Here is a 12,380-nt window from a genome sequence, read left to right as displayed (position 1 = left end):
TTTAAGGTGCACACTCTTTCAAATCTTTGTTTTTAATTTCAGTACATAGTTAACAATCATCTAGTCCTCACCAAGTTCTAAACTTTTATAACTCTAATCTCATATGACAAATAAAACACTATCAATTTTACTTTGCCATTATTTATTCAACAAAGTAATAACGCACTATGAAGAGGCAATGTGCGATACAGTACATACACCCTTACTTTGTCCATATCAATAAAGGTCATTTAAGCCAGGTGCTGCTGAGTGCATTTTAATATATGATCACTAGGAAGTGCTATCACAGCTATATAAAAGCAGAACCGGTGGCAGTTTGTTCAGGGGATTTGGGTTTGTGTTAGCACCATGCCCAAGAGTAAAGAAATCTGCAATGGTCTTAGAGAATCAATTGTTGTTTCTCATCAGTCTGAAAAGAATTATATGGTCATTTACAAAATAATGAAGTCCACCATTTTACTACAAGAAAGCTGCATCCAGAGATCTACAAGTCTCTGTCAACTGGGTATATGTTAAAGTTCATGAGTCTATCATCAGAAAGAGACTGACCAAGTGGCTTTCACGGAAGTGTAGAGTGTAGAAAGCCCCTTTTCCCAATAAAACATTGCACTACTGCTTTGATTTGCAGGTTTGTGATGGACAATTAAATTAAACACTATGACTGCCCAGCTTTAACTAAATCTAGGGCTCTCCTACTAGAATAAACTCCCACCCGCTCACCTCCATTTTTTCCAGGGAACCAGTTTCAAGCTGAATAAAGTGAAAAAAGATTTCTGCATTCTATAGCAGGGTTCCATGTTGTCTAATTTCCACTGTAAAGTTGTAGTAATGCAAGTACAGAAACCACCTAGTAATGTCTGTTCGTTTCCTTCTTTTCACACACTCATTTCAACTAAGCATGATCAGTGACAGATTTAACTGGTGTCTAAGAGGTGGTATCTAAAGGTTTTTAGTGCCCACTTTATTGCCATACTCTCCTTTTCCACTATGGAATACTTCCTCTCATGTTAAGTAATTTTAAAATAACTAGTTGTTCTTTACAATCCCTATTCTCCTGAAACCCACTGAGGTATGACTGCAGTACAGACAGAAGTGCTCCTATATCAACATCCAAAGCATCTGTCAATACATTGAACTGATTTTTAAAATCCAGTGTAATTGGCACTGGCTGGGAACACATGCCCATTTTAAGGACCAAAAAGCCTTCTCTACTTCTGTATTCCACTCCATCATAACGGTTTTCCTTTGGCAAGATTAGTCATAAGGGATGCTATGGTAGTAAAATTAGGCAAAAAATTCCTGTGATGCCCAGAAGTACCCTCATTTCTCTTTTGTTTTTTGCCCAGGAGATCCTCAATTTTGTTTATGTTCTACCAAACCCCTACCAATGTTGTAGCCCATGTACTTTACCATCCACAGACAGCACTTTCGGATTGCCTGTCAACCCTGTATCACAAATAGAGCTAATATAGATCTATAATCTAACATGGTACTAGAGGGCTTTGTGGCTTACCCACTTGTGCAAAGTAGCAGGCAGGAATCTCAGGTACTGGTCCATAACCACCTGTTCCATGATCTGTGGTCCTGTCAGAAGATGCATCTGTAACCATTTATTTTTTTACGTGGATGAGGACATGCATTTGTGTAGAAGGAGGCTTGTGCACTTGACACCCCCAGCAACGCACACGCTAAGCACAGCAGAACGGATGACTCATAATCTGGTCAAGTTTCCAGGTTTGAGTTTCTTGTCAAAAGCATCTCTGTGTGCCAGTTCTGAATGTTCTTTTTATGGATCCCCAGAAATAAATGGTGGCAAAAGACCTGACCACTGTCCTTTGGTCAGATGTATCACTCTACTGACCTCTTGAACATGGTTAGGTCTACGTCATCATTTGACGTAATTTATACAGGGTTGGCTAGCCCCTATGGGGTGAGTTATTGGTTACTGCTGCTGAAGAATTTCCAGACATTGCTGAATAAATTCTAAATAACTGGTCTTTTCTCTGTTACCTCAAGTTCTCCTTGATGCCTAACTGCTGCCCTCTAGTATCTTTCTACTGAATAGCTGAAGCTGTAACAAGGCTTCAATTACACAATTACATCCTCCATTGTTGTTGCCCAGCAAACAATCATTTTCGGGTGTTTGGTCGTTTTGATTTTTCACAATATTTTTACCACTGACACATTTTTGTGCCCAATTGCATTCTACCAACAGCCTTAGTATGCTAATCGGGCTGTTACCCGATCGCGTGGCCATGAAACTAGTACTGACGTAATGGGAAAGAGAGCCCACCCACTCTCCTCCATTCACTCCATCTTCCTCAACTATCTATCTAGCAAGCAGAGACGAGCTGCGGTGGAACAGGTTCTTTTCCTTCTAGCAATACAGTCCTCAAGTTTTCTTATTCTTTGGAATCCTATTCCGCTTCACTTTTGTAAAAATGTTCTGAAAATGTATGAATAGAGCTTGGACAACAACAATTAATTCAAACTGGGGCGGACCTAGACTTTTTGTTTAGGGGGGGCGATTTTGCATAATCACGCCCCTCCTTTACTCTGATTGGCTGGCCCGCATTTAGCCCAGCATTCCGCTCGCAATTGGCCCCGCCCCCTCCCGTTTTGATCGGCGGCTGGCACCTATTTTAAAGGTAGACTTTCTGCTGCTAAGGGGGGCGAATGCCCCGATCGGCCCCCCTGGATCCGCCACTGAATTCAAATCAGTTAATTTGTGTGGTGTAACTAAGACTGGTCCCATTTAATGCCAAATTGTGCCGGTGAAATGTGCAAAATTTTGCCAGCCAAATGCTGAATGAAGCAAATATTCTGTGAAATGCTTTTAAAGTCAAGCTCATCTCTACTTTTAAGCCATCTCTTGGAGGTTAATGGCATCTCCATGGTGAAAACCGTCTGACACTGGGCAAACTAGGGAACATTTTCTGCTTTGTAAAATCTGCAATGTAGCTATACAAACGTGCACCACAGTGTAAAACACTACAATGGGTGACAAAGGAAAAACAATAGTAATTTAAAAACCTTTGATGATTTTATGAGAATGACAATTAGAACACAGTGGGCCTGATTCATTAGGGAAAGGAAAGCAAAAAAAAAAGAGTAACTTTCCACCTTGGCAAAACCATGTTGCATTGGGGGAGGAGGTACATTTTAAATGTGGGGACAGATTTATAGTGGGGATAGGGCATGTCCTAGATAAACTTTAAATTTCAGTGTTAGCATAAAGCTATCAAGTATTTGTGTGCTACATGAAAAAACAGCCAGTATTTAACTTATGTGCAAAATAATAAACTCATTTGTACCCCTTGCATTGTAACATGATTTTGCCAAGGTTCAAAGTTACTAATTTTTTTTGCTTTACTTTCCTTAATGAACCATACCCAGTATATTCAAGGTAATAACTGAATTAATGTTATTTCTAATATTAAACAGGACAGGTGATGAAACGATAAGACGAAAGGATTCTTTGCAGTAAATGTAGTGCCATATGTAATTTAGATAGATACTCAATTTTTTTAAATGTCTATCAGTTTAAAGTTACAGAGCAATGAATTTGAACATTTTCTGTTATTTTTAACAAGGAATTTTCACAGTAATTTAACTGATAGAGCCATATAAATTCCATAGTGATAAGAACATCAGACCATAATTACAAAGATTTATTAATTATGGCATAAAAGTAAACAAAACATTAAAGTATTAAGACAGTTTATAAATCGTTTACTTTATTAACTATCTGATTTGAGGAACCCTGGAGGTGCAGAAGGAAGTGGTCTAGTGCGTCACCTAGTGGTGAAAAAATGTATCAACTTTACATCTCATAGTATTCAGTAACTCAAGCTTCCATCAAGAACATGGAAATGATGTGTGGTCTTTGTGTGGCGCAAACATGTAGTAAGAGTAGTCGTCAATGTGAAATTAATCTCCCTTACTGCACTCTTTCTAAGAGATGAGTAGTGAGTAGTTTTTAAGAGGATTTTGTAAAACGTTACTTTCCTTAAAAACAATACATGTCAATCACATTTTGTTACTGGATAAAACAATTGTACTCGGATGATGAAGAGATGTTAGTGCTCCTTAATGATTAGCAAGTTTGCTGCCACTTAATCAAATTTTGCCCTCTTGTAATGGGGTTTGCTATTTTTGTTTTTCATTTTTCTTTAGTCGGGTGTTTGATAAATTGATAAGTTGTCAAAGAATAAAGTTAAGTTGCCCTTGTATGAACAGGTCCAACTGATTGCCTGATCATCCAATTTTGTCACACACAAAGCCAGGGTTTGTGAGAGACAGGCATCAACCATTAGCAAATCAAAATCTATGTCTATCTTGCTTTTATAATGTCACATAATGCATTGCATCTTCTTTTGCAGCCATCTGCCTGCCCGGCTGCAGCGAAACTCACGGTTTCTGCGAGATGCCCGGGGAATGCAAGTGTCGTATGGGATGGCAAGGTCGACTGTGCGATGAGTGCGTGCGATACCCCGGCTGTCTGCACGGATCCTGCTCCCAGCCCTTCGGGTGCACCTGTGAGGAGGGTTGGGGAGGACTGTTCTGCAATCAGGATCTGAACTACTGCACTAACCATAAGCCGTGCCGGAATGGAGCCAGCTGTACCAATACAGGCCAAGGGAGCTACTCCTGCAACTGCCGTCCTGGCTACACGGGGACCAACTGTGAGATAGAGAGCAATGAGTGTGCCAGTAATCCCTGCAAAAATGGAGGCAGCTGTAACGTAAGTTTGTACAGTGTGCTGTGCACAATTAACACTTCCAGATATCTCTCTGCAAGTGGTAGGTCCAGTTCTGGATACCGGTGATCTTACTGATAGGTTCAGTCCTATGACATCATTCCATTATCTTGTCCTCTTCATCATCATCACCATTTATTTATATAGCGCCACTGATTCCGCAGCGCTGTACAGAGAACTCACTCACATCAGTCCCTGCCCCATTGGGGCTTACAGTCTAAATTCCCTAACATACATACACACACACAGACAGAGAGAGACTAGGGTCAATTTGTTAGCAGCCAATTAACCTACCAGTATGTTTTAGGAGTGTGGGAGGAAACCAGAGCACCCGGAGGAAACCCACGCAAACACGGGGAGAACATACAAACGCCTCACAAATAAGGCCATGGTCGGGAATCAAACTCATGACCCCTGTGCTGTAAGGCAGAAGTGCTAACCACTGAGCCACCGTGCTGCCCAGTTCTCTACAGATCTTGATACTTAGTTGATAAGCAATGCTGAGTAACCCAGTACTAGAGATGACCAAACTTCCTGTATGTTGTTCCAAAATTACAACCCAATAGTTCTATTTTTGTCTCACTTCCTCAATACGTTTGATATTTTCCATGCGAATTTCCCAATTTTTCTTACCAGGCCGCCGACTTGGCTAACATTCAACAAATTTCAAATAAATCATCTCTATGCAGTACGTTGAATTTAATTTATGATGACTTGAAGTTTAGAAACTGTGGTCTACAGACAACACTGTCCTCATTTAGATTACGAGTGCTGTGTGGAGGTTGCCTGGAGACCATGTACTATATGCTACTGTCTGCAGATGCTTTGTATGTGTGTTTGTAAAGTCTAGAATTGTAGGAATTCTCAACAGTAAATGTTTTATCAGGAACATTGGTGTAACAATAAGAAACTGACTTGTTACAAAAGATCTACAAGTGATTTTTATTATTTCACCTCTGTTTCTGATAAATCATCTGGAAGATTAGATCTGTTAACTAAATCATTTATAATGCTTTTCATGGTAATTTCATAGAGATAAAATTAAGAAAAATGTTTCTCCATTGTTCAGTATTCCCTTGAGTAGGTTTAGGGAAATCTCGGATATATTTGTTGGACAATTGTTTCTTCATGTATATGTTCTTGTTGTTGCCCAAACCCAAGCCTGTATTTCATGATATAGGAAGGACGGTCATTATTTTCTTTCACATATCCAGATTACACATTAGGTTTGGACAAAGCGAGCTCGTGAAAAGGTTATTTAAGCTAGACGTAGGCTTCATATCATCATCAGCTATTTATATAGCGCTACTAATTCCGCAGCGTTATACAGAGAACTCGCTCACATCAGTCCCTGCCCCATAGGAGCTTACTATCTAAATTCCCTAACATACACACACACAGACAGAGAGAGAGAGCGAGAGACTAGGGTCCATTTGATAGCAGCCAATTAATATACTAGTATGTTTTTGGAATGTGGGAGGAAACCGGAGGAAACCCGTGCAAACACAAAGAGAACATACAAACTCCACACAGATAAGGCCATGGTCGGGAATCGAACTCATGACCCCAGTGCTGTAAGGCACAAGTGCTAGCCACTAAAGCTAGGTACACACTACAGAATTTTCCACCAACTTTTTATACTGATCGATTTTACATCCGATGGATGGTCCAATCGCTCGGTCCATGGACTGCATACACACCAGCCTTGTTTCAGACGATAAAGGGAAGAGCGGCCGTCCCAGTAGCGACTTTTTACAGCCATGTTGTCGTGAGCAATGATTTTAATTTCGTACACACTGAAGCGGATTGTCGTGGATCGGTCGGAAATTTATACACACTACACAACGAAAAGGAGATTGTAACGAAAATATTGAACAGTACGACTAACCAAATGAGGCGACAATCGTCCATTTGAGTAGACTTTCGACCATCGTGTCACTGCACACACTGAGCCGACTTTCAAAAGAGCGGTCGTATGTCGGCTGGTTGAGCTGATTATTGAACAAAAACCCTATAGTGTGTACCCAGCTTAAGCCACCATGCTGCCCATTCAACTTGTATCAATGCCAATGTGTATGGTAACCCTGAAAACAATGGTATTCTATGTCTGACTAATTTACATGCTTTTTACAAATGTTAAAAGTGCCTGTAAAATTCATTTAAAAAAAAGCCAGGGTGGACGCAGCCGTGGGAAACTTGTAGCTTTGTAGCTGTTGAACATGCTTGTAGAGCATGCTGGGACATGTAGCTTAAACACAGATATAGGCATATTGTCACACAGGTACATATACAAGCTTCTTAGCATAGATATAGAACACATAATGCTATATATTAATGGATGAAAATTCACATTTCCAAATACACATATTCCTCTATTGAGGAAAATAGCAGTATGTTGTTTCTCATTGGCTGATAAAACAAGAAGACACATTCCTATAAACTATACAAACACAAACATCCACACTCACACACTTCCATTACCATTATTTACAAAGGCTGTTCATTAACTCCATATGTATACGTGTTTGAGGATATACAATACTGTGCAAAAGTTATAGGCAGGTGTGAAAAACATGCTGAACACTTTCAAAAATAGAAGTGTTAATAGTTTATTTTTATCAATTAACAAAATGCAAAGTGAATGAACAGAAGAGAGATCTAAATAAAATCAGTAATTGGTGTGACCACCCATTGTCTTCAACACAGCATCAATTCTTCTAGGTACACTCGCACACAGTGTTTGAAAAAACTCATCAGGGAGGTTGTTTCAAACATCTTAGAGAACTAACCACAGATCTTCTGGGGTTGTTGCTCGAATCCTTCTATCTCTTCATATCATCCCAGGCAGACTCAATGATATTGAGATCAGGGCTCTGTGGGGGCCATATCATCACTTCCACGATTCCTTGTTCTTTACAATGAAGTTCTTAATGACATTGGCTGTATGTTTGGAGTACTTGTCCTAAATCAAATAATTTGATTTAGATCTTTCTTCTGTTCATTCACTTTGCATTTTGTTAATTGATAAAAATAAACTATTAACACTTCTATTTTTGAAAGCGTTCTTACTTTGCACATTTTTTCCACGCCTGCCTAAAACTTTTGCACAGTACTGTGTGTTCATATATGCTCTTGGTTATCAATTGCTTCTTCTCCTTTTCTCTTCATGTCATCACACATTGTCCCCCTCTACCTTCATAAACCTCTTTTACAAACTTACTTTAAATGTGTGGCATTATCTTAATTACTTTGTCACTAATACTTCCTACTTCTCTCTTTCCCAGTATTCACTATCTCCCTTACTTGTGTGTATACTGTTGCACACCACTTTCATTCCTTCCTCACCTACCCCATACATTTTTTACGTCAAATACTGTTTCCTTCTTGAACTCGCCCTCGGTTTGTCAAAGCGCCTGTATTTGTCTTTTGACCTCTCCAATAATGTTGCCCTATCTCATATTTTTTTCGTTTATTCCATCACCCCCTTCCTCAGGACCTGGAGAATGACTACAAATGTGTGTGCCCTCGGGGATTCTACGGCAAGAACTGTGATATCAGTGCCATGACATGTGCCGATGGTCCCTGTTTTAACGGCGGAACCTGTGTAGAGAAGAGCATCGTGGGTGGCTACGTCTGCCGATGCCCCTTTAATTACCATGGATCAAACTGTGAGAAAAAAATTGATCGTTGCACCAGTAGTCCTTGCCTAAACGGTGAGTCTTTACTTAGATCATCCGTTAGTTTGGTGGACCAACTTAATCTATCTTTTTTTACGGTGGGCCAACAATAATGTTCCTATTCCTCTTTGTAATCTAATCCTTCAACACTTTAAGTGTTGGAATCCTATACTGAGATCTTTCCTTTATTTTTGTTCAGGAGGTCACTGCTTGGATGTTGGGCGCAGTGTCGTATGCAAGTGTCGAGTGGGATTTTCTGGACCCAAGTGTGAAGTAAACGTTGATGATTGTGTCAGCAACCCGTGTGCTAATGGAGGAACCTGTGTGGATGGACTGAATACTTACACTTGCTCTTGCACACTAGGCTATGGTAATAAAGACTGTACCCAGCGAATAGATGCCTGTAGCTCCAGACCTTGCCTGAACGGAGGCACCTGTTACACCCACTTCAGTGGCCATGTCTGCCAATGCCCTGTACTGTACATGGGCTCTAGCTGTGAGTTCAGGGTGCAAGAGCCAACCTCCTCCTCCTATAATGCCGATCCGCCATCCAGTTTGGCTCTGGCAGCGTGCCTGGGGCTGTTCACTTTGTGTTTGCTCGCCTGCGGGCTGGTGCTGCTCATGAGAGGTATTAAAAAAGGAATCATCGATCAGAAGGGCATGGTCAGCAATGACCTAGAGCCTAAGAACAACCTAAAGGAAAAGGAGCCCTTCCTCATATCACCTCCCCATTTCAAGATGCCCAATCAGGACTGTCTGAGAGAGAAATCACGGAGCAAGCAGAAACTGCTACCAGCGTCTGATGTAGAAGAGGAGAAAGATGGCCGCCGGTGAGTACCGTTGTGTCAATTATACATTAGCATTCTTAACACTGTGATAACCTACAACAGATTATAGCAGTATGATTGGTAAGTTGTGATGTTGTGCAGTTATAATGTGACCTACTTTTTTCTTGAGCTCCTCCTATAATAATAAACTTTGTCTCGTAGTACAAAGTCAGACGTCCGCCAATGCAGTGCCGTTGGGCAGCACCAAGACGCTGTCTTCCACCCAATATACCTGCTCCCAGGCTCCTCTGAGCAGTGTGTGTTTGCTACTGAGGTAAATATCCCTACAGCCTGACACAGTGTTCTCCCCAGAAAAATTTTGCCAGCTGGGTGGCATTAAGCAGCAGCCGGGTGGCATTAAGCAGCAGCTGGGTGGCATTAAGCAGCAGCCGGGTGGCATTAAGCAGCAGCTGGGTGGCATTAAGCAGCAGCCGGGTGGCATTAAGCAGCAGCTGGGTGGCATTAAGCAGCAGCCGGGTGACATTAAGCAGCAGCTGGGTGGCATTAAGCAGCAGCCGGGTGACATTAAGCAGCAGCCGGGTGGCATTAAGCAGCAGCTTGGTGGCACTAAGCAGCAGCCGGGTGGAGGCAGTTGTAATACTTTGCAATAATAATAAAAAATGTTGGCGGTTATTGTCCACACACTGACACACACTGCTGGCTGAAGTGCTAACATAGTGCCTGTTATAATAGGAGAAACAATGGTTTATTCTATTATAATAAGACTCTGTTGGGCTTCAAGAGCCGGGTGGCAAGTAAAAACAGCCGGGTGGAGCACCCTGGAAATAGGTGCTGGGGAGAACACTGTGACCATTTCTATAGACCTCTGCTATAAATTGTTTGCTACACATGGCTATTCATTTATACATACGATCACAAAACACAAAGCTGCAGGGTTGCACTTCAGGAGAAACAACAGAATCAGGATGAGTTTCTACGGAACATTGAAAAGGTTTATGTATCGGGAATCAGGCATTGTGGCAAATGTCAGCAATATGGCCGCTCTTAACCATGAGCTATATTCAGTTAACTGAATAAATTTAAACTGGGTTTATTTACCATTAAAGAAGAACTACTAGAGATGAGATCTGTGGATGCATGATGAGTTTTCACAAACAACAAAACTAAACCCATTGCAGTCCGTATCGCATGAGCTTTAGGCTATATTAACATGTCATTACATTATCTTTTAAAACACACAAAGTTTACACACCACAACCTGGGAACATCTTACGGCCATTTTACAAGACAAATAAACACCATCATGACAAAGACTAATTTAATTCCCAATCATCACCAAACATCCAAATTAGACAAGACCACTAACGGAGAGCAGCAGAAGTCAGCCACGTGGAGTGGGTCAGTTGCCCAGACGGTCAGCACAGGTACCACAAAATATTCACAGAGCAGACAGCGTTCAGCATCTCAGTGCCTCCAAAGGGTTGGAACACCCTGGTTATCAGGCAGTCCAGAGGTGATCAAACCTTACCAACACTCTGGACACAAGTTACCGCGATCTCCACGCTAGGATCAAGACAACATGGTGCCGAGAGTGTTAATGGCTGATGGATAGTCCATCAATCAGGCTTTAACAGTGATCAGGTATCGTTTCAACATGGAATATTGTGAGGGATACTAGTTTATTATTATATAAAAGTATAGATAAGAACCTTCTAATCTACCAGGCTCTGTGTGTGAAACCTCAAGAACCAATTCCAGAACACAATTGTCTTAATTGTTGTAACACTGATGGTCAGACTTCTCCCCATAGCGTATCACCTGCTCAAAAGCCACCAGGAAGCCATGAATAATCTAACTAGTAGGTCTCATATAATTGCAGATCTTACCTGTACCAAAATGAACAACTCATAATGCCACTGTATGTAACGCTCTACATTATATTTTTAATTTAGCAAATGCCGAAATGTTTTGGCCGTAGCCTAAAATAGATGTATTTTGAAGATTTACGGACACATGGTGCAAAATTCCAAAAAACAATGATCGCATTGTGCTACTGTACAAATGTAACTGTAACACTTGCACCAACAACGGTTGTATACTAAACTGTCCTCTCCTGTCTCAGGTTTAACCCGTCTCAGATACAAGACTCTGGCCGCCATCCTTCCAGTACTGGAGAAATACTACCTTTTTATTCTTCACTTTTATAACATAGACTTTAATTTATTGAAATATCAGTAAACGTGTATATATTTATATAGATGTATATATATTTTTATATTTATTACACACATTGCTGCTAATGATGGACTGCAGAAATAACCAAACGATTCCATGACCAAAGGCTTCAAAACAGAGGCATTTCAGTTGCCAGCTCTATCTGACGGACTCTACGGCGTCCCCAAACGGCATTGTTTATGTGGGGTACCAGGAAAATGGACAGTTATTCAAAACCTGACACTATGAGAAGGCTGATGAGACCTTGTGTGGTTTAGAAGATGACCGCTTAACTTTTCCAGCTTTAACGAACTAGAAGCAAAACCTCATCAGCGGACTCTTGTTGTATTTATTCCTTGTTTCACATCCAAAGCGATTATTTATCATAGGTTTATAGGTTTCTTATCTTTGTAAAATGCAGACTTATTAAATGTATATTTTATGCAACCATATCTTCAGGTTTATGGGAATTTGTAGCAGTATGCTTGCTTAGTGGTACACGTTGATCATGGAACAGTTTGGAATGCTGATGTTTATGGTAAAGAAGCATAGACAAATGTATACACACCAACACATTCTATTGGTTATTATGTATATAATTCACACTGATAGTTAAAATTAGAGATGCTCAGGCTCGGTTCCCCCGAGAACCTAACACACCCGAACTTAGCATATCCGAGTACCGAGCCCTTTCGCGCTTTTTCGGAATCGAAAACGAGGCAAAACATCATTGTTACATCGTCAAGATCTTGGATCTCGCGATACTTGAGATCTATAAATTACGCCCTCCACGGCCATCTAGCGCCATTTGAAAGAGGGACACAGAAAGGGTAGCACAGTCTGTAGAGCAGTTGGGCAGCAACATAGATAGAATTGAAAGAGGAGGGGTAGCAGTGTTCACCAAAGTCTACAGTGACATTCAGGAGAGCTCCATTGCTAATT

At 40.9% G+C, this 12,380-nt stretch overlaps 1 protein-coding gene across 1 annotated transcript in view; it reads left to right on the top strand.

Annotated features, from left to right (window-relative positions):
* LOC142102132 (uncharacterized) overlaps nt 1-11,877 on the top strand; it is a 39,762-nt gene extending 27,885 nt beyond the window's left edge. The window contains exons 6-10 of the mRNA XM_075186777.1: nt 4,383-4,744; nt 8,253-8,472; nt 8,636-9,266; nt 9,426-9,537; nt 11,347-11,877. Coding sequence (XP_075042878.1) covers nt 4,383-4,744; nt 8,253-8,472; nt 8,636-9,266; nt 9,426-9,537; nt 11,347-11,352 — 1,331 coding nt within the window. The 3' untranslated portion in view covers nt 11,353-11,877. The remainder of the gene's footprint in view (nt 1-4,382; nt 4,745-8,252; nt 8,473-8,635; nt 9,267-9,425; nt 9,538-11,346) is intronic.
* The last annotated feature ends 503 nt before the right edge of the window (nt 11,878-12,380 follow it).

The sequence above is a fragment of the Mixophyes fleayi genome, chromosome 9, assembly GCF_038048845.1.
Source record: "Mixophyes fleayi isolate aMixFle1 chromosome 9, aMixFle1.hap1, whole genome shotgun sequence".
Taxonomy (NCBI): Eukaryota; Metazoa; Chordata; class Amphibia; order Anura; family Limnodynastidae; genus Mixophyes; species Mixophyes fleayi.
This window is presented reverse-complemented; position numbering and strand designations above follow the sequence as displayed.